The sequence below is a fragment of the Lepidochelys kempii genome, chromosome 3, assembly GCF_965140285.1.
Source record: "Lepidochelys kempii isolate rLepKem1 chromosome 3, rLepKem1.hap1, whole genome shotgun sequence".
Lineage (NCBI taxonomy): Eukaryota > Metazoa > Chordata > Testudines > Cheloniidae > Lepidochelys > Lepidochelys kempii.
Genome location: NC_136382.1, coordinates 146,598,960 through 146,621,677, shown reverse-complemented (window position 1 = coordinate 146,621,677; position 22,718 = coordinate 146,598,960). Strand labels below are relative to the sequence as shown.

The following is a 22,718-nucleotide window of genomic DNA, read 5'->3' as shown; positions in this document are numbered from 1 at the left end:
TGTATTGACTCTCTTTGGTGCTGTGCAGTTGAAACTCATATGCTTTATACTGTCAGCATTCCCCCGCCCCAGAAGAAAGGGAAACAGTGGAAAGGGGGAATGGACTTGCTTGTGCATCTGCACGTAGGAGGGCAACTTAGCTAGAAGGGCCCATATCACAGGGTGCCTGGCCCCTTTCAAGGACAATGGGGCCAGCTCCACCTAAACTGCATCTCTGCCTGAGCAGGCAGGGCAAATGGGGGCAGGGGTTAAGACGGCAACCACCCGGGCCTCAGAAGAAAAAGGCCTAAAAGAGCAGAGGCAGGAGCTGGGCCCGCAGAGCAGCGGAGCGGAGCCGGAGCAGTGGCTGAACTGCAGCCCCCGAAGGGGGGACAGAGGCTCAGGCCTGGGGAGGGGGAACAAGAGGAGCCCCGGGCTCCGGCAGAGGCTCCCCGCTGATCCCGCACCCGCGGGGGGGACCTGGCGGGGAAATGCTGGGTTTGGGCTCCCCCTTCCTGCTGCGCCTCCTCCCGGGCGGCGGCTGCTTGGGTGGGGCAGCCCCAGCCCGGGCCAGCCTCCCTGCTGACCCCGGCCGCTCGGCTCTGCGCCCGGCACCCGCCAGCTCCTTTCGGTTTCGATTCCGGAGCCGATCCGGGGGCGGAGCGCGGCGGCTGCCGGGGGCCCGGGGAAGTCGCTGCAAGGAAACGAAACTGGGGCCGCGCCGGCTGAAGTGCGGAGCCGCTGTTGCTGTTCCGCCGCACTCCGAGCGCCGCGCCGCGCCGAGCTGAGCCGCCCCCAGCCACGCGGTGAGTGGGGGACTCGGGGGCAGGACGGGCCGCTGCGTGGGCGGGCGAGGGGCCGGGCTGGGGTCCGGTGCAGGCTCGGGGAGAGGCTGGAGCTGTGGGGGAAGCGCAGAGGGAAGGCTGGGCTTTGGGGGCGAGTCATTAGTACAGACTGTAGAGGTTGGCTGGGGGGTAAAGGGTTGGATGGAGGAGATGAGCTGGGGTGCCTTGGCTCTGGGTATTTGCTGCTTCCTCGAGACCCCTCGCTAGGCTGCAGAGTGTGAACTGGAGCAGGCTTGAGCTTGCCCCACACAGCCCGGGTTGGGCTAATAAAGAACTGGGCTTCTGGTCCTATGCCAAGGTGTTAAAACGAGCGAGTGTTTCTAGCTTTGGAAACTGAACTAGGAGCAGTGCTGGGGACTGCGGGTATACTTGGAAAGCCTCCAGTGACTTCTGTTCCCCTTACAGGTGCAAAGTAAACGTCTAAGTATAAGGGCTCAGCAGTCTCTAAGTCAGGGGTCTCAAACTTCGTTTTTCTTAGGGCCAGTACCAGTCCTCAGATCCTCCCAGCGGGCCAATAATGTCACTCATGCAGCCCAGAACCCCCCCCCCCCCAAAAAAAAACAACAACAACAACAAAACTCTGCCCCTCTCCCCAAGGCTCTGGGAGGAAGTTTGGGTTGGGGAGGAGGTCTGCGGTAGGGGATTGAGGTGCAGGCTCAGGGAGGGAGGGATAGCTCAGTGGTTTGAGCACTGGCCTGCTAAACCCAGGGTTGTGAGTTCAATCCTTGAGGGATCTGGGGGAAAAATTGGAGATTGGTTCTGCTTTGAGCAGGGGGTTGGACTAGATGACCTCCTGAGGTCCCTTCCAATCCTGGTATTCTATGATGCAAAATGGGTGAGAGGTTGGGCTCTAGGAGGGAATTTGGGTTGGGGACGGGGTCTGGGGTGCAGGCTCTGGGATGGAGTTTGGGTGCTGGATGCAGGCTCTGGGCAGGGGTGGGGTTGCAGGCTCTAGGAGGGGGGAGGCATGCAGGCTCTGGGAGGGAGTTTGGGGGCAGGGGGGTGTAGGTGGGGTGGGGGTGCAGGCTCTGGGGGGGAGAATGGGGGGTGCCGTGCGTACCTGGGGCTCCAAGGCGGGGTGGGCCGGGGCGGCCTCCGTGCACTGCTGCCCCCAGGCACCACCCCTGCAACTTCCCATTGGTCGCAGGGGCGCTTGGGATGGGGGCAGCGCGCGGAGGCACAGGACAGGGCTGGCAGACACCTGGAGCGAGCAGGCAGGGCCCCGGGCTGGGCCAAGAGAGAGACCTGGCCCCAAAACTGCCCCACGGGCCACATTGGGGAGGTTCTCGGGCCGCAGATGGCCTGTGGGCCAGGAGTTTGAGACCCCTGCTCTAAGTAGAAGGTAATGCAGCTATTCCTTTTGGAAGTGTGATACTTGTATGTGGGCTGGGGAGGTTATGCTTATGATCCATATCTCTGAAATACAGACCACTATGGACCCAATCACAACAATGGATTTGAAGTCCCACTGTTCCAAACTTTTTATATTACAAAACAAATGCTACAAGGGAGTGTGGGGAGGGAGAAAATCACCTGGATATATTCTTATACTGCTATATTAATGCCATGCTCCACTAAAGCATTTCTGGCATGTTAAAATTCAGAGAGAGAAAGATGTTAATTGCATTCCCAGTAGTAGTGAAGCAAACTGCTTCCTTACCTCTGTGTTAGAAAGGAAACAAATAAAATACTAATACAAGTTCTAATAAACAAATAAAATACTAATACAAGGCCAAAAATACTATAAGTAATCAAAAGAGTTGGGATTTTCCCTGCTGCTGTTCCTAGTACTCTCAGATTGTTGGTCTTCCAAAGTTTCAATTTTCCTTTCTAAAATCATATGGCTTTAAAGGGAGGTTTTAGTTTTAAGGATGGTGACTTCCTTTTCTATTTTTAGTACAGTTCTTTATCTCTTTCTCTGTTTGTACATTAGGGTCCAGATTCTAGAAGAGATTTAGTAGGGCTGTCAATTAATTGCAGTTAACTCTCACAATTAACTCAAAACACAATTAAAACTGTGATTAATTGCAATTAATTTTTAATAGCACTGTAAAACAAAATAATTTAAATTGGTATTCTAAATATGTTTGGATATACTGATTTTCATTAAAACAGAATACAAAGTGTACAGTGCTCACTTGATATTATCTTTTATAACATATTTGCACTGTAAAAAAACCAAAGAAATAGTATTTTTCAGTTCACCTCCTACAAGTAGTGTAGTGCAATCTCTTCATTGTGAAAGTGCAATTTACAAATGTAGATTTTTGTTGTTGTTGTTACATAACTGCACTCAAAACCAAAACAATGTAAAACTTTAGAGCAGGGGTGGGCAAACTATGGCCTGTGGGCCGGAACCGGCCCGTCAGGGCTTTGGATCCGGCTCACGGGATTGCCATACCTATGGCGCCGCGGGCCCCGTGCTGCTCCCAGAAGCGGCCAGCACCACGTCCCTGTGGCCCCTGGGGTTCAGAGGGCGCTGTGCGCTGCCCTTGCCTACAGGCACCGCCCTCTGCAGCTCCCATTGGCCAGGAACAGGGAACCGTGGCCAATGGGAGCTTCGGGGGTGGTACCCGCTGGCGAGGGCTGTGCGTGGAGCCCTCTGACCCCCCTCCCCCAGGGGCCGCAGGGATGTGGTGCCGGCCGCTTCTGCCCTGGCCCCAGTGCGCACCCCTGCCACCCTGGAGCCGCTCCAGGTAAGCGGCGCTGGGCCGGAGCCTGCACCCCCAATCCCCTGCCCTGAGCCTCCTAATCCCCTGCCCTGAGCCCCCTCATGCACCCTGCACCCCTCCAGCGCCCCAACCCCTTGCCTTGAGCCCCTTCCTGCACACTGCACCCCCTTCCACATCCCTCACTCCCTCTTGCACCCCAAGCTCCTTCCCCAGCCCTACATTCATGGCCCTGCATGCAATTTCCCCACCCAGATGTGGCCCTTGGGCCAAAAAGTTTCCCCACCTCTGCTTTAGAGCCTACAAGTCCACTCAGTCCTGCTTCTTGTTCAATCAATTACGAAGACAAACAAGTTTTTGTTTACATTTACAGGAGATAATGCTGACCACTTCTTACTTTCAGGTGACATTGTAAATGAGAACAGGCATTCCCATGGCACTGTTGTGACGGCATTGCAAGGTATTTACGTGCCAGATATGCTAAACATTTGTATGTCCCTTCATGCTTGTACCGTCATTCCAGAGGACATGCTTCCATGCTGACAATGGGTTCTGCTCGACAACGATCCAAAGCAGCGCAGACCAACGCACGTTCATGTTCGTCATCTGAGTCAAATGCTATCAGCAGAAGGTTGATTTTCTTTGTTGATGGTTCAAGTTCTGTAGATTCCATATTGGAGTATTGCTCTTTTAAGACTTCTGACAGCATGTTCCACACCTCGTCCCTCTCAGATTTTGGAAGGCACTTCAGATTCTTAAACCTTGGGTCAAGTGCTATAGCCATCTTTAAAAAAACCTTATATTGGTACCTTCTTTGTGTTTTGTCAAATGTGCAATGAAAGTGTTCTTAAGTCGAACAACATATGCTGGATTGTCATCCGAGACTGCCATAACATGAAATATATGGCAGAAAGCGGGTAAAACCATGGAGCAGGAGACATACAATTCTCTTCCAAGGAGTTCAGTCAGAAATTTAATTAATGCATTTTTTTTAACAAGAGTTACCAGCATGGAAGCATGTCCTCTGGAATAGTGATCAAAGCATGACGGGGCATATGAATGTTTAGCATATCTGGCACATAAAAAATACTTTGCAACGCTGGCTACAAAAGTGCTATGCGAACGTCTGTTCTCACTTTCAGATGACATTGCAAACAAGAAACAGGCAACTTTATCTCCAGTTTATATAAATGAATTTGCTTGTCTTAGCGATTAGCTAAACAAGAAGTAGGACAGAGAGAGCCTACAAGTCCAAAAGTTTTACATTGTTTTGTTTTTGAGAGCAGTTATGTAACAAAAAAAAATAAATAAAAAGAAAAGGAGTACTTGTGGCACCTTAGAGACTAACCAATTTATTTGAGCATAAGCTTTCGTGAGCTACAGCTCACTTCATCGGATGCATACCGTGGAAACTGCAGAAGACATTATATACACACAGAGGCCATGAAACAATACCTCCTCCCACCCCACTCTCCTGCTGGTAATAGCTTATCTAAAGTGATCATCAGGTGGGCCATTTCCAGCACAAATCCAGGTTTTCTCACCCCCCAAAAACCACACACACAAACTCACTCACTCCCACAAATCTTGGGAGACAGGCCAGTCCTTGCCTACAGACAGCCCCCCAACCTGAAGCAAATACTCACCAACAACCACACACCACACAACAGAACCACTAACCCAGGAACCTATCCTTGCAACAAAGCCCTTTGCCAGCTGTGCCCACATATCGATTCAGGGGACACCATCACAGGGCCTAATAACATCAGCCACACTATCAGAGGCTCATTCACCTGCACATCTACCAATGTGATATATGCCATCATGTGCCAGCAATGCCCCTCTGCCATGTACATTGGTCAAACTGGACAGTCTCTACGTAAAAGAATAAATGGACACAAATCAGATGTCAAGAATTATAACATTCATAAACCAGTCGGAGAACACTTCAGTCTCTCTGGTCACACAATTACAGACATGAAGGTTGCTATCTTAAAACAAAAAAACTTCAAATCCAGACTCCAGCGAGAAACTGCTGAATTGGAATTCATTTGCAAATTGGATACTATTAATTTAGGCTTAAATAGAGACTGGGAGTGGCTAAGTCATGATGCAAGGTAGTCTATTTCCCCTTGTTTTTTCCTACCCCCCCCCCCCCGATGTTCTGGTTAAACTTGGATTTATGCTGGAAATGGCCCACCTTGATTATCATACACATTGTAAGGAGAGTGGTCAGTTTGGATGAGCTATTACCAGCAGGAGAGTGAGTTTGTGTGTGTATAGGGGTGGGGGGTGAGAAAACCTGGATTTGTGCTGGAAATGGCCCAACTTGATTATCGTACGCATTGTAAGGAGAGTGATCACTTTAGATAAGCTATTACCAGCAGGAGAGTGGGGTGGGAGGAGGTATTGTTTCATGGTCTCTGTGTATATAATGTCTTCTGCTGTTTCCACAGTATGCATCCGATGAAGTGAGCTGTAGCTCACGAAAGCTTATGCTCAAATAAATTGGTTAGTCTCTAAGGTGCCACAAGTACTCCTTTTCTTTTTGCGAATACACACTAACACGGCTGTTATTCTGAAAAAAAAAAAAATTCTACATTTGTAAGGTGCACTTTCACAATGAAGAGATTGCACTACAGTACTTGTATGAGGTGAACTGAAAAATACAATATCTTTTCTTTTTACAGTGCAAATATTTAATCAAAAATAATATGAAGTGAGCACTGTACACTTTATTCTGGGTTGTAACTGAAATCAGTATACTCGAAAATGTAGAAAACATCCAAAAATATTAAAATAAATGGTATTCTATTATGTTTTAATGGTACAATTAAAACTGATTAATTGCAATTATTTTTTTAATCTTATGATACATTTTTAATAGTTTGATAGCCCTAATATTTACTCACCTAATTTCCATTGAAATCACTAGGAATTAGGCATCTTAAAGACCTTTGAGGATCTGGGCCTAAGTGCTCAGTCCCATTCATTCTCCTGTATTAATTATTATTCTGAGGAGTCACTGTCTCAGGCTTCCTTCCTAGAAGAGTCACTATGGCCTGAAAACCATCAGCTTTTGCCAGGATTTGTTCAAACCCTTCTGTTATTGACTCGCCCTGCCCTGGCTTTAGAGTCTGCTTTAGTTCTGCTTTCTGAAATGGCGCTGGGACCCCTCCTGATTCTTTTAAACACGCGTGTGTGTGGGGGGAGAATTCTGCTGCCTTGTTAATAAAGCTGGGCAATGATTAAATCTAGCCTTGGCTAACAAAAGTGAGAATTCTGTAGACTTTGTATCTGTTTTTTAGTTGCACTGTCAAAAGTCCTCGAAAGAAATACTAAAGCATAACTTCTATTGTGGAAGCTAGGCTTCACCTCAATCTCCTTTTAACAAACAAATAATAAACACACACACTACACTTTTTATGCATTGTTTTGCTGGCTTTTCAGCTTCAAAGAGCCACTTGCTACTTTACTTTTGTTTAAAAAAAATAACTTCTCGATAATTCTACTGATTTGGGGATATATATGTGTTATCTCAGTTCAGATCTCTAAATCAGTTATTCCCATGCAAACTAATGTCTTCAAGAAACATTTACAAGTCCACCACTCTTCTGTTTTACTGTAAAGGAACAATCTACTTTAACGTATTGACATTTCAGTTTCATATTCTGTAGCTGCAGGAGTAGATTTAATTAATAACTACATTTATATTGCACTAATGCCTGAGTAGGGTTATTTTGTACTAGATACTCCAAAAATATATGACGATGTGGCCCTTGCCCTGAGTAGTGTTTTTAAATTATAACCTGCAAGCATTTAGGTTCTATTACCAAGATGAATGATTCTCTCATGCAACCAATATTTTCTGGCAAAGCACACCTAGTGGTTCTCTGCATTTGTAAACATTTCCTTACTTTGCTCCAATACCCTTGAACAATGTGGGCTGCCATCTTTGCTTGTGTTTTTATTCCCTAAGACAAACACTGAGAATGCAAGATTCTTTGTCGAAATTTCTTTCTCCTCACAGGTTGTGCCAAAATGGCAGAATATTATGTTAAGCCACAGTTGTACAAGGGAAAACTTCATGAATATTGTCAAAAGAATAAACTGCAACTTGAGTATAAGGATGTCAAAGTGGAAGGCCCGCCTCATGATCGTGTGTAAGTTCAGAGTGCATGCTGATAAATACTACGACTTGTTTTAATGTGAGAATATGTAAAGTGCTTACTGCTGTGTAAGCACTGCAGCAGTGCTTAAGTGGTCATGGCTTGTAACTAGTCCTTGCAACAGCCCTAGAAATCGGTGAGTAGGAATATAACTTTTTGTTCTCAAGTGTGTGTGTGTGTGTGTGGGAGGAGGTGGTGTCAGGGAGCAGGAAAGGGTATTTATTATTACTGTGGTAGTGCTTATAGGCTGTAATCAAGGATCAGGGTACCACTGAGCTAAGCAGTGTACCTGCATGCCTCAAAAAGTCAGTCCCTGCTCCAAAGACCTTAAAATCTATGTAGGAGCTTATGTATTAGAGCCGTCATACAATATTGTCTTTGCATTTCTGCTGCACGTGCAGATTTAAAAAGACTAACCAAGTCGAGAAGCTCTCTTTGTGAGCAGTTTGTGTAAAATGGTGTATTGTGGATGTAAAGTCTCAGAACATGCATTACTAACATTAGGAGCTTATAAGGAGTTGGCTAACAAGCTCCTGTCACCCCTAGGCAAAATCTGTTTCCTTCTCTCATTTCCATCTTTGTGGTTTCCCCCCCCCGTGTTGTCCCATGTGTGTGGAATAACTAGCAAAACTAAACATCCCATGTCTCTCTACTCTTCTCAGTGAGATCCCTCTTAAACATTGACTTCTGTAATGATCACCAGCACTAACCCACATCATATTCTTTTTTTTAATCCTAACATTTCATCAGAGTACTAGAAAGTGAAATTGGAATAGCAAAAATAAAACTCTAAAATCATTTCTCTAAGGCCTTGTCTACACTACGCAGTTAGGTTGACGTAAGCTGCCTTATGTCGACCTAATAATATCTGTCTCTACACTACTTCCCTTCTGCCAACGTAACTCACCTGCTACATTGACTCAATGACTCCACCTCCATGAGAGGCACAATGCTTCATTCGACATAGTTAGGTCGTAGTGGCAATATAGACACTGTGCTGCTTATGTCAACCTAACTGGGCTCCAGGAGGTGTCCCATGATGCTCTGCTGTGACTGCTCTGGCCACCGTTCTCAACTCTGCTGCCCAGCCGCCAGGTCTGCAGGAAACAGCCCCTCCTCTTTTAAAGGACTAGGAACTTTTGAATTTCCATTTCCTGTTTGTTTGGTGTGGAGTGCTTGCCTGCCCAGCTGATCATTATGGCGCCGCACTCTAAAAATGTTCCTACCTGAAATACACGGGAGGCGATGGATCTTCTGGGTCTGTGGGGAGAAGAGGCAGTACAGGCATAGCTCCAATCTAGCCGAAGAAACGCAGACGTATACAAGAAGATTGCTTGCTGCGTGGGGGAGAAGGGCTTCACCAGGGCCATGCAGCAGTGCCACGTGAAAATCAAGGAACTGTGGCCGGCGTACCAGAAGGCAAGGGAGGTGAATGGTCGCTCTGGTTCAGCATCACAGACATGCTGCTTTTACAAGGAGCTGCATGCTATTCTCAGTGGCAACCGCACAATGACACCCCCCCCCCCCCCAAGATCAGTGTGGATACATCTGAGAAGTCAGAGTCCCAGGCCACTGTAGGCAACACTGAGGAGGAGTCTTGGATGAGGAGAATGGGAGACAGGCAAGAGGGCAGTTCATTGTCCCAGAGAGCCAGGAGCTGTTTGTAACCCTGAGCAGTCCAGCCAGTCCCAGCACAGCAACATGGCAGAGTGTGATGCCAGGGCAGAAACCTCTGCTGAGAATGCAATTCCAATTAATATTTTGGGGTCACATGTTCCTATATGCTGTTTGTTTTTTTTTAATTTAAAAAAATCAGTTGAGATATAGTGCCTATTTGCTTCCCAGTGGCCACACCAGCTTGGCAGAGGGTGCCCTGAGAAAAAGACTTTGTACACAGGGATGGCCCAGGAATGCTCCATAGAGGTCTCCAGGAAACTTTCATGGAGGTACTCTGTAATCCATTGTAGAAGGTTTCTATGGAGGGCTGCCTTATTTCTTTCACCATAGTAGGATACTTTCCCACGCCACTCCAGTATGAATTCAACTGGCATAATCGCAGTACACAGCATAGCAGCATAAGGACACTGTCTATACCTGGATGCTTGGAGCAGCTGTTACCCTCAGGAGCGTGATATCAGCTAGGGTCACCTATGGGAGACAGTGGTCATTTTCAGTTGCTCAAACCTCAAACAATATTGCCTGCGGGCACCCCCCAAGTGATTTTCCACCCCTTTCCCCATGCTTTACAAAACATGGCCATAGTTTGGGTGACAGGGGTCTCTGTTGACCCCAGAAACTGCAAGCCTCTGGCGCCAGAGAGCAGCAGCGGCAATGGAGAGGGAAGGAAAATGTTGTGGTGGCCCCACGCCACTGCAAGCCCTCCCTCAGCATCGCTTCTGCAAAGGTTTGCAGTTTGGGAGGGGGAATGCTGGTCCTTGACCTGTAGACAGCGTCGATGTTACAAAGAGGAGGTGGCATGGCCCCCTGGCCAGCTCCAGTACCGTCATGGGTTGCCCACCCAATGCTGCTGACAGTCCGGTGCTCATGCCACTGGGTCATAACTCACCATGACTGGGACAGCAAACTGGTTCAATGAATACCTTGCAGAAATTAAAATGTTCTGCTTTACACTTGCGTGGATTCAGGGGAGTGATTTTTATATAGCGTCTCTGTGCTAGACCCTAGGTCTGCACTGACAGTGGTTCCTTTGTGCTTTGCATTGTTTACAGTGCAAAGTGTAGCCTTCAGCTGTTCCTCCACACCAGTGGAGAGGATCTCCCAGATAAGATGAAGTTGTGATGACATGTTTAATGAGATAGTGAATGCCTCTGGGATAGTGGATGCTGAGCAGAGGGTGTGGTGATTGTTCTCTCTGAAAAAATGGACATGGACATGATGGACAGGAGAGAAGCCCAGGAGAATGAGCGTGGCACACAGCAGGAGATGCTGGGCTTTCTGACAGAACAGATGTGTTGGGGCATCTGGTTGACCTTCAGGAGAAACATCTTGAGGCTTGACTCCCTCTGTAGCCCCTGCAGAATGGCATTCCAACATCTCTGTACTCCCCCTCACACATGTTCCACTAGCAAGGGCGGACAGTGCAATATCCCTTCCACTCAATCCCGGGGGAGGGTGCAAAGAATAACAGCCTCACATAGGCAAGTCAGCTGTGCTTTTAAAGACAAGATGAATGTGTTTTTTTTCCCCCCTCAAAATTTTATTCTACTCTCTTTCCAAGGTTCATTTCTTCTGTCGGATCTTTCAGTGTTTATATCTGTGTGTAATAAAAGTCCATGTCTTGAAAATGAAATCATCTTTATTAATTCAAAGCCTGGGGGTGGGGGATAGGGGAGAGATAGGCAAACTGAGGCACTGGGATGGATGTACACAAGAGAGAATCACAGCAAGGTTTAGACTATGGGTAGGCACAATACAGAAAAGCAGTGTACGTTACTGTGGATCATTACTAAAACAGATTTTCAAAGCCTCCCGGAGATGCATTGCTCCACTCTGAGCTCTTCTTGTAGTTCTGGTATCTGGCTGCTTAAAATTAGCAGATAGCCTGTCCACCTCCGTGCCCCACCCCTGCGAAAACCAATCTCCCTTTGCTTCACGTGTATTATGAAGCACACAGCAGGCAGCTATAGCCGTGGGGACATTTTTTTTTCAGTGAGGTCTAACCTAGTGAGCAAACTGCTCCAGCAATCCTTCAAATGGCCAAAGGCACATTCAACCACCATTCTGCACTTGCTGAGTCTGTTGTTGAACCACACTTCGCTACTGTCCAGGTGCTTTGTGTATGGCTTCATGGGCCTTGGGAGTAAGGGATAGGGTGTCTCCCAGGATCAGTATGGGCACTTCACCACCACCAACGGTGATTTTTATGGTCTGGAAAGAAAGTCCCTGCTTGCAGCTTTCTGAACAGACCTGTGTTCTTAAAGATGCATATGTCATATAACTTCCTAGACTACCGGGTGTTGATGTCAGTAAAATACCCTAGGTGCTTCACCAACGCTTGCAACACCATAGAAAAGTATCCCTTTCTCTTTATGTACTTTTTGGCAAGGTGGTCTGGTGCCAAGATGGGTATATGCACACCATCTATTGCCCCACTGCAGTTTGGGAACCCCATTGTGGCAAAGCCATCAAGTATGCCCTGCACATTGCATGGAATCACTACCCTCCTTAACAGAAAGCGATTAATGGCCCTGCATACTTGGATCACAACAACACCCACAGTGGATTTATCAACTCCAAATTGATTCCCCACTGACCCGTAGCAGTTTGGCATTGCAAGCTTTCACACAGTGATTGTCAGTTGCTTCTCCGCTGTCAGAGCAGGTCTCATTTTAGTGTTGCTGTGCTGCAAGGCTGAGACGAGCTCTGCACACAGTTCCTGGTGTGACAGGTTAGATCACAGAAACCCCCTTAGGAGCTGCCACCTGATGTGCCAAGACTACTTCGGCCCCTGCTTTCCTGTCCAGTCGGCTTAGGACTTCAGTGCCCTGCCTGGTTTGAGCCAGACCCGCTAGCCTGCTGCAAACCCAGACCCAGGTCTGAACCATGTCCCCTAACAGCTGTATGCTTAACTGAAAGCAGCTTACAGAAGTGTGCCTGTCTTTAACACTCAGATGCCCAACTACCGGTGGGGTCCAAACCCCAAATAAATCTGTTTTACCCTTATAAATCTTATACAGAATAAACTCATAAATTGTTCGCCCTCTATAACACTGATAGAGAGATATGCATAGCTGTTTGCCCCCCCCAGGTATTAATACATACTCTGGATTAATTAATAAGTAAAAAGTGACTTTATTAAATACAGAAAGTAGGATTTAAGTGGCTCCAATTACCAAGCAAAATAAAATAAAACACGCAAGTCTAAGTCTAGTACAGTAATAAAAACTGAATACAGATTTAATCTCACCCTTAGAGATGTTTCAATAAGTTTCTTTCACTGACTTGCCACCTTTGTAATCTGGGCACAATCCTTTCCCCTGGTACAGCCCTTGTTCCAGCTCAGGTGGTGGCTAGGGGATTTCTCATGATGGCTCCCCCTTGTTCTGTTCCACCGACTTATATATCTTTTGCATAAGGTGGGAATCCTTTGTCCCTCTGGGTTCCCACCCCTCCTTCTCAATGGAAAAACACCAGGTTAAAGATGGCTTCCAGTGCAGGTGACATGATCACATGTCACTATAAGTCCCCAAGCCTTCGTTCCTCCCAGCCTGACTCACAGGAAGGCCTGCCTGCAAACAGAGCCATCCACAGTCAATTGTCCTGGTTGCACCATGGGATAGATATCCACAGTACACTGCTTTCTGCACTGATGCAAGCGCTGCTAGTGAGGATGAGCTCCACTGACACAGAGGGTGGTGTGGACATGCACAGCCAACTTAATTACTGCAGCAGCTGGATGTTGATTTAAGTCGACTTCAGTTTGTAGTATAGATGTGCCCTTAGAAAAATAATGATGCCGTGACAGACCAAGGGTGAATGTAATTTCGTTTATGTAACCAAGGCAGGCCAGCCTTCTCTCTTCCCACAATCTGGAGCAGTGAAGAGCATCCTGGTCTTTGGCCCCTCCAAGTCCTGGACATGTATCAACAGATTCAAGCTATCCATCGCTATCTTAATGCACTCTTCAATGCTTTTGTAAAGCAGCTTAGTGTTTATAAATGTTATAGTATGAACATGTGATTGAGGAGGAGGGAAGATGATATTTATAAGAGCACTTGAAGCTTCCAAAGAATTATGAAAATGGGGTTTGGGAGATGATAAGCATTTGAATACTTAAGTACTTGCATAACATTTCATAGTGCTCTAAAGATAAATGAACAATGGAATCTTGATAAGGTCCTTAGGCATATGCCACAATTCAGCTGTGTTCAGTGAACAGTTTTCTTTATTGCAGGTTCACTGTCATGGTTGTAATAGGTAACAGAGAGTATCCTGTAGCTACAGGTAAAACTAAGAAAGAGGCAAAAGAAGAGGCCGCAAAGGCAGCATGGGATAGCATAACACAAGAAAATCAAGTAAGTAAACAACATCTTTTGTTTAAAAGTAAATGGTAAACTGTCCTTGTTTTGTTTGGGTTAGAGGGCTTTGAATGGGTCATCTTCAGATGTATCCCCTGAAGCATGGTAGAGGCAATTCAAATGGTCTCTAAACTGTCTGAATGACAGGTGTCTGTCTAGAAAATCCTTAAGCATGGCAATTCTACTACATGTCAAAGCCAAAAATAAAAACCTCTCGTCCTGGTTTGTGGGACCAAAAAGCCCGACAATGTGACTGGATATCATCTGCTCTTTTTAGAACATCCTCTTTCCTATTTGTAAAAAGATATCTTTGTCCAGACCAAGTGGATCCATTAGAAATTTCTCTGTTGGAAAAGAATGTCCTTTTGTAATATTCCATTAGAGTTTTTTCCAGACTTTTAATTCTTTTTTATATTCTTTAGAGTTGGTTTTGGAAAAGATATTCATATCAGTCATGAACATCTAAAAAAATCCGTGTCCACATTGTAGTTTAGAAACAAATGTTTAGTTTCAGAACCATAATGGGGGGAAAAAAGTGAAAGGTATAAATTGATGCTAAATGCAACCTGTTAAATTGAGGTATCACTGGAAAGGAAAATAAAAGTATGTTTAAAAAAAAAAATCTCAAGTCTGTCATATAGTCATCTTCTAACAAGACTCTTCTTTTCAAAGATGTTGAATAAACATGACCCAAGAGCTAAATCCATCTTCATATGACTATATATTGCAGAAAGAAAGTGCTTCCAGGAAAATAGGCTGTAAGAAGGAGTTGTGATCTGAAAGTTCATTATAGTCTCATTTTCTAGGCATACATTTTCAAGCTAAATGTCTCCAATTAAACTTTTTCATTGATCGTCTCACATAGGTTTATCAAGACACAGATCTGGCGAAGGGACCACAGTATTTCTTAACAATTGATTTTTAGATGAGAGATCTGAGCCAAAGTCAGATCCAAAAGGTATCCAAGTATTTTCTAAGCAACAAATTACACTTGGGGGACACAAGTGAATCCAGAATACCAAATATTAAACACTTCATGCAAGGCATATTTAATCTATCTGGCAAGTTACACTGGATTTCTCTTAATGTCAGTAGAGTGTGAGAGGCATTTTGTTAGACCTCACTGAATTCTCCCTTTTGAGATGTAGTGCCCTGAACTGAACAGAGCAGGATAATTACTGGTAATCATTTTCATGTGGTAGTCCTGTTAAAATATATGGCATTTGTGTTTATTGTAATTCTCATTATTTCTATTTCTGAAATATATTACATTTATTGTTCACAATGGCCATAACTGGGGTTAAGGAGTTGAATGGTGAAGACTGTTTTATGGAGCTGCCAAGTAGAGCTGGCTGGAAAGCTTTCTTGTTTTGTTTTGTTCTCCTCACCCCAGAGGAAAATCTTGTGGATTTTGGCCAAAAATCCCAAACTGAAATATTTAAATTCTGAAATGCCACTGTGGTTTGGATGTCTCATGCTCCTCTTGTTTTGTGTAGGCTGGGATCCCTGATCAGGACTGCATCTCTCATGATGAACCATAGAATTCCTTTTTGGTCAGGGGGAGGCAGTTCATCTTGGCAGCTCAATGCCTGCGGTGCATCATGAGAGATGAAGTCCAGCTGTAGAGCCTGGCCCATAGAGGAGGATGGGAGCATGAGGTACCTGAATGACAACTCCCACAAGAGACAGAGGCTGCATTTCAGAATTGAATTATTTCAGTTTTCCCCTGACCTTCTCTTTTTAGCATTCCAGAGAGTCAGCAATATTTCTGCAAGGCCCATAGGTACTTCACAGTCCTTTATAGAATGTGTATTTCTACATGGTGCATCTCATGAATGGGATAACTGGAAGGAGGTGCTTTGCAGACAGAGAAGCGTTCTGTATTCATTGGTGTCCACACCTGGGGTGGGGAACTAGGGCCTTTCATGGAAACAAATAGTCTAACTGAATAAGAACCATACTCAAAACAAGAATGTTCACTACGCCAAACCTGCACTGAGTTGGGTTCCAGTCTGAGCTTTATTTTATGTGAATGACTATTGCTTGTGGGGGAAAATGCTGGAACAAGAGGTTTAGCGACAGTAGGTGCAGTACTAGCATTACAGGTATTCCCCCTACACTGCTTCATCCTTGAGCTGCAGGGACCTCATTAAGGGGTTGGAGAAGAGTACTTTAGGCACTTTCAGTCTTTAACCTCTTTGCAGAGAGCATCTGCAACTGCTGAAGATGGTGATTGTCATGTATGGATACCTATTGAGAGCAGTTACTCATTTCAGTGGCCACCAAACAGTCATCAAATATTAATTTGATCAGGATTCAAACTTAAATAACTCCTTGTCCTTATATGCACAATGGCATTGAGCACAGAAATAAGGGAATTCAGCCTGACACCTAAGCATCTTAATGTCATTCAGTGCTTGCTAGCAGGTGAAAGCCTGTGCTGTCACATGGGTCTAATGCATGTGTGTAAAATGGCTGAGAACATAATAACTGAATGGTAACCGATGGTGAATCCCAGTGGTGGTTGAACCTGGTCATATTCCCAATAAAAAGAGCTCTCAACCATGCTTGTAGCTGTTTCCATCGCTTTGTGCTGATTGAACAGAGATTCTAAGTTTCAGCATGATTCGCCAGCAGGTGACAATCCTGAAATCTTCTATTAAAGATTCGTTGATTATAAACTTCTTTGCAAAATCTACAATGGTATAGTAATTATCCAGGATGGTTCTCTGCTTTACAGAGCCAGTACATCCTATTAGTGGCGATTGGGAAGTGGTTTATTTTTAAAACGTTGTGAAATGTCTGTAGCAGTTGGTTAAGGATTCACAACCCCTGCAGTTATACCAGCACTCTCATGATGTTCATTTTGTGTTCTTTAGTAACTTCAAGCCTTTCAAGCTATGCATATTTTGTATATTTATTTTGTAGACTAAACAGGCTTCACTCCCACAAACTCCGCAGCCGCAGCCATCGCCGCCGCCGCCACCACCGCCAGCAGAGTTTTCATCAGACATACTGAAAGAGATAGAACCACTTGACTATATCTCCATTCTTACCAAATATGGACTAAAACATAACATAGTGATTGAGTATAAATTAGAAGATGAATATGGACCCCCCCATAAAAAAACGTAAGATGTGGTTAATGTTGTTAATTCCTTCTGCTTCTTCTCTCTATTTGCCTGCTCTTTTATTTCTTTACATGGATGCTTTTAGATGAGTCTCCAGAACTGCAATCATGTACTCGCTGCCAAAGTCAAAGGGATCTGTCACAGTGACCTGCTTGAGGAAAGGGCATTTTTTTGTATCTGTTACTGGAATGAGATCTACCCCAATTGAAACCATAATGGGAGGAATTAAAAGTGAATTGAAGGAATCCAGATAGCGGTGGAACTATTCCAACAACTGTTTGCTAAGAACTGCTCCCAAAAGAGTGATATTTAGCAAGGTATATCTTATCTTAAAAATATTGACAGTTTGTGACATTGCCAGTGCATGACCCCCTAATTACTCCCTTACAAATTTCTGATCAAATCAGCTTTTGAGATTGGCTTAACAGTCCTATAAACCAAGGAATTAAACCTGTTACCACTGAAGTCACTGAGAGTTGTTATTGCTTTCATAGAGAGCTGGATCAGTTCCCAGCTGCTAAAACACAATCTTCAAAGGAGAAAACATGTCTATTTGTACATTATGAGAAGCAAAACAATTCATAAAGGAAGCCTTGCTTTCAGTCTTGTCCAAAGGAAGCCTCAGCAAACAGCCTTTGCTGTAGGTGGCTGGTATCTGTGCAGAAGTATGCTACTACTTCTGAAAAAAATCCGGCAGTTGATTCCTCAGTTTCACCTTACTTCCGGACTGGGGCTTGATTCACCTGCTTCCTAGGCTAGAAGACAACAAAAGTCTTGTTTTCCTTCTGATTCTTTTTGCGGCTTCTCTAATTAAGGCTCCTTCCTTGCCTATCAGACCTTAGCTTTCAGATCCTGCTTCCAAGTCCTGGTGACTCTGGTAATCCTTAAGGGGTAGGTTTCTTTTCTCAGCCCATTGAAGGGGTTTAACCCTTTGCGCTTCATCCAGGAATGGAGTGCAGATTCCCCATCACAGAGACAATACTGAAACTTGATAGAATGATAAAACAGTGGTTGCATAACTTGTTACTTTTATTACAGAAGCATCCAGATGTCACTGTTATGACTGTTGTCCCATCGTACTAGGCATTGTGCATTCAGTAGAAAACAACAGCCCCTGTCCCAAAGAGTTCAAAGTCTAATTGAGATTAGTCATAATAAGTGGGTATAGATCATGAAAGAGGAATTAGGAAAGAAACAGGTAACAGTTATAAGAATACATGGTTATATAGATTAGCTATAAGCTTAACTTACAAAATTGTCAAATTGTTTTCAAACTGTGCATGTCCAGTATATAATACCTGGTTATTAACTACAGGGAAGGCCAAGCTAGATTGTAGAGGTGGGTGAGTAGCACTATACACAAAAGAGTTGATAGAATCCAATGAAATAAAATAAATTTACGTGCAGAGAGGACCATATAGTAGAATCTCTAGTGATACAAATTCCAAGTTGTAAGACTTCTTACCAGTCTTCTGATAAGGGAAAGAAAACAGAGTGCACAACACTGATGGACATTAGAGATGACAAAGTCCAAAAACAGTGACAACCTCTCTTACTCACTTATATTGTTTCAAAAAAAATTAAAAGAAACAAACCTCTGAAGTCTCCAAATTGGCTGTTTACATAATATATTCAACTTTGTTCCCCTTCCTCAGGCTCTGCAGTGTTTACCTACATGTCACATCTTGTCTCTAATTAGCAAATGCTTGTGTAAAGTCAAATAGTTGCATGAGTAGCTCCATTGACTTCAGTGGGACTATTCACGTGAGTGAAAGTAAGCACGTACACATATACTGGATTGGGGCTTTCATGTAAGCTCTTTGGGTTAGAGATTGTCTCTTTTTATATATTCACATCATAGTAGCCATCTTATTGTAAAATTCGAATGGAAAAAGTCATTGTAGTTTTTATCTCAATAGCTAGTGGAGGTAAACCCCATGTGGGGGGGGACTAGTTATATTGAGGTAAAAGCTATAGTGCATTGTTTCCACTAATAGTATACGCTGAAATAGTTAACTCAATATAAAAAGACACCTTTTATTGCAGTGAATACATAGCCTTGGTTTTCTCTGCAGAGGATAATGGGGAGATATCTGTTATTTTCAGATAATAAAGACCTACTGTTAGAGACTAGGTTTGCCAGGTGTCCAGTTTTTGACAAGAATACATGGTCGAAAAGGGACCCTCTTAGCTCCGGTTAACACCGCTGACCGGGCCATTAAAAGTCCGGTCGGCGGCGCAGTGGGGCTAAGGCAGGCTTCCTACCTGGCTCCGGGGGGTTCCTGGAAGCAGCGACATGTCCCTGTAGTGGGTCTCTGCACACTGTTTCCATCCCGAGCACTGGCTTCACAGCTCCCATTGGCCAGGAACCATGACCAGTGGGAGCTGTGGGGGCGGTGCTTGCAGGCGAAGGCAGCGCACACTGTGCAGAGACGCCTGGCTGCGCCGCCACCTTGGAGCCCAAGGACATGTCGCTGCTTCCAGGGAGCCGCCTGAGGTAAGCGCCACCTGGAGCCTTCACCCCGCACCTCCTCCCACACCCCAAGCCCCTGCCCCAGCCTGGAGCTCCTCTCTGAGCCTGCACCCCAACCTCCTGTCCCAGCTCGGAACCCCCTCCTGCACTCTGAACCCCTCGGCCCCAGCCCGGAGCCCCCTGCTGCACCCCAAATCCCTCACCCCTGCCCCGCACCCCAGCCTGGAGCCCACTCCTGCACCTTGAATACTTCATCTTTGGCCCCACCCCGGAGCCCTCACCCTCAGCCCTCACCCTCTCCTTCAACCTGAACCCCTCATTTCTGGCCCCATCCTGGAGCCCACACCCCTTGCCGGAACTCTCACCCCCTCCCACACCTCAATCCTCTGCCCCAGCCTGGTGAAAATGAGTAAGTGACTGAGGGTTGGGGAGAGTGAGCGACAGAAGGAGGGGGGAAGGAGTGAGTGGGGGGTGGAGCCTTGGGGAAGGGGCGGGGTACGGGGAGGGGAAAGGTATTCAGTTTTCTGCGATTAGAAAGTTTGCAACCCTATTAGGGAACAAGGTATCAAAAGAGGTATTGAAACAAATTGATAAATTTAAAAAACATCAATTCATCAGCGACACATCCAATAGTTCTGAATGAATTAAAGAATGAAGTGTCAGAGCTGCTAACAAAAAAATGTAATTCATTTAAATTAGCTATTGTAGTGGAGGGTATGAATGTTGTGCTTATCTTTTTCACCTTTCTCTGCAGCGTGGGGCACGGGTCACTTGCTGGACGATTCTCTGCACCTTGAAGTCTTTAAACCACGATTTGCAGACTTCAGTAGCTCAGACATAAGTTAGGGGTTTGTTACAGGAGTGGGTGGGTGAGATTCTGTGGCCTGCGTTGTGCAGGAGGTCAGACTAGACAATCATAATGGTCCCTTCTGACCTTAAAGTCTATGATTCTATGAATAATGTGGTAGGGTAACAGGAATGTCTAACGAAAGAGCCCTAATTCATAGCAGATACATTTTGGCGGAAATAATTAAAAATAGAATTATAAAACACTTGCATGAACATGGAAAGATACGCCCTGATCTTGCAAATATGTGTGTTTAAAGTTAATGGGACTAATTGGGTTTAATGTTAAGCATGTATTTGAGAATTTTCAGGATCAGTGTCTTAGTCTGGAATCTATTTCCAAACTGTCTTTATAATTCTTATTACCCTGTCACAAATCCATGCTCTTTTTTAGCAAAATGACTTGCCATAGCAGTATTTTTAAGTAAAATACATTTAGTAGTTTATTCAGGGTGAGAAGTGCTTTATGTTTAAGAAATGCTTTTTAAATTGGTAGCTTTCAAACTGATTTCAGTGCTCCTTTAAAGAAAAACTTGCTTAATTCAATTATGATTTAAAAAATAATCTTACTCTTGTTTAATTCTGTTAAGATTTTTCACAGAATCTGTCCTGGTAAATCAAACACAGACTTTAAAATTCTTCACCACAAATGTTTTATTCTGTAGAATGTGCTTTAATCAGCCTGCGCTCTCGCACTCTCTCTCTCTCTCTCTCTCTTTTAAATAATATACTATTCTAGGCTAAGTTGTTGTTACAATTTTGCAGTTTAAAAAATACCTTTACAAGGAACTAATCTTAAAATCTACATTCAGGGTTTTCAAATGACTAGTAGTTTTGGGTACCTTATTTAAGATGCTTTATGGGACTGGCTCCTCAGAAAATGCTAAGCCCTATCTTCTAAAAATCCGACCCTTTTAAGGCATCTCAAGTTAGATGACTAAAGTTATATTTGAAAACGTACATATGCAGAAGAATATTGAAGAACTCTGTTCTTCCTAGAATCATTTCTACATGACATTAGTATTCAAAATCGTTAACATTAGAATTTGCCGTACAGGATTTATGGATACTGTTTTATTCTCTATTATTCTTACAGATTTTCTTTTAGCTGTAAAATTGGTGACCAGATTTATGGTGAAGGCACTGGAAATGATAAAAAAGCTGCAAAACAGGCTGCTGCAAAACGTGCATATGAACAGTTAAGATCTCAAGAAACGTCAAGGGTATGTATTGCATGTAGTCTGTATGTAAAGAGACGACTGGCTCATTCATCTTTTGAAGCAAGGTCCATCATCATTTGGTTAAAAACTAGTCTGGTTTGTTTCCATTTGAGGGAGAAATAATCTTTGCCTCATAGATTTATGTTGGTGGTGCTCCACTGTACGGTAGCTAAAATTCACAGTGTCTGTATAGTCAATAGCTTATTGTACCCCAAAAAAAAAAATCTGTATCTCTAATTGCATATTTCAGTATATAGTCCTGTGAGTTATCATTCAGTTAAAGACAAATGCATATGACAAAAGAATTTATGAAAAAATATTTCACTACAGTTTTCTTTAAAACTTAACTAATATACTGAAATGGAATTCTCTCGAGCATAGTACAGTGCTGCTGTACAATTACTAAGTTTTCTTAATTATATAGTTCCTTGCATTTGTGTTGGATGTGTTTAATTTGCAAATCAGAATTATTTTTTTTAATCATATGGGACCTGAGCCTGCAATGTCAGTGGAATTCAAGGGAAGTCAAGGTTGCTGAGCACCTCTTACACATGCCTAACTGTGATATCACACTTTTTGCTTTTAATCTGAAACTTCAGTGTCTCTTACTAAGTGAAAACAAAGGGATGGAAAAAGGCTAAAACTCAGTTATTACTTACGACTAAATTTTCAGCCAGCTCTAAATTTGTAATGCAAACTTTGCATGCTTATCACCTTGCATGCCCAGTTACTATATAGATGGCAATTAGATGCAGAAGCCTGTTTATGCATACACTTCTATTTTTCCACATGCAAAATTGCATGTACAATTACCAGCTCTGAAAAGTTTGCCCTCAACTAATGAATACTGTTTTTTGGTCCTAATTCTTAATGGGGCCTCATCCTTGCATCCCTTGTTACTCTTGCAAATGAGGGCATGTACTATAAATGTCTCCTGGATTCGTGGTCAAGATCTGGTCATAAGATATTTACAAAACTCTACTTTTGCTGATATTTAATTGCAGGTGTGAAAAAGGATGTAAAATTTTAAATACCTGGGGCAAAATCCTGGCCACACTAAAGTTAATGGAAAAATTCCCACTTCAGTGGGGCAAATGCCTTCAATTTCACGCCAGTGCTTTACAGTTAAGCATGTGCATAAACTACTCCTGAGGGAATTTTGCACCAGAATATTAAAAATTCTGTACATAATACTTTAAAATTCTGCAAATTTTATTTGTCATTAAAAATGGGGCTCCAGCATGGCAGTGGGGAGCACAGGCCACTGGCTGCATTGAGGTGGGAGATCACTCTGAAGCTTTCACCTCCGCTGGTAGGGGGACTCGACAGTGAGGCTGCACCCAATGCT

General features: G+C 44.2%; 1 protein-coding gene across 3 annotated transcripts in view; it reads left to right on the top strand.

Annotated features, from left to right (window-relative positions):
- Window positions 1–582: 582 nt before the first annotated feature.
- The window catches only part of EIF2AK2 (eukaryotic translation initiation factor 2 alpha kinase 2), a 42,778-nt gene continuing 20,642 nt past the window's right edge, over window positions 583–22,718 (top strand). Inside the window, exons 1-5 of one of the 3 annotated variants that reach the window (XM_073338388.2) lie at window positions 583–785; window positions 7,524–7,656; window positions 13,577–13,697; window positions 16,629–16,831; window positions 21,247–21,373. In XM_073338388.2, coding sequence (XP_073194489.1) covers window positions 7,535–7,656; window positions 13,577–13,697; window positions 16,629–16,831; window positions 21,247–21,373 — 573 coding nt within the window. In that variant the 5' untranslated portion in view covers window positions 583–785; window positions 7,524–7,534. The other 2 variants (XM_073338389.2, XM_073338390.2) reach the window with 2 other exon arrangements.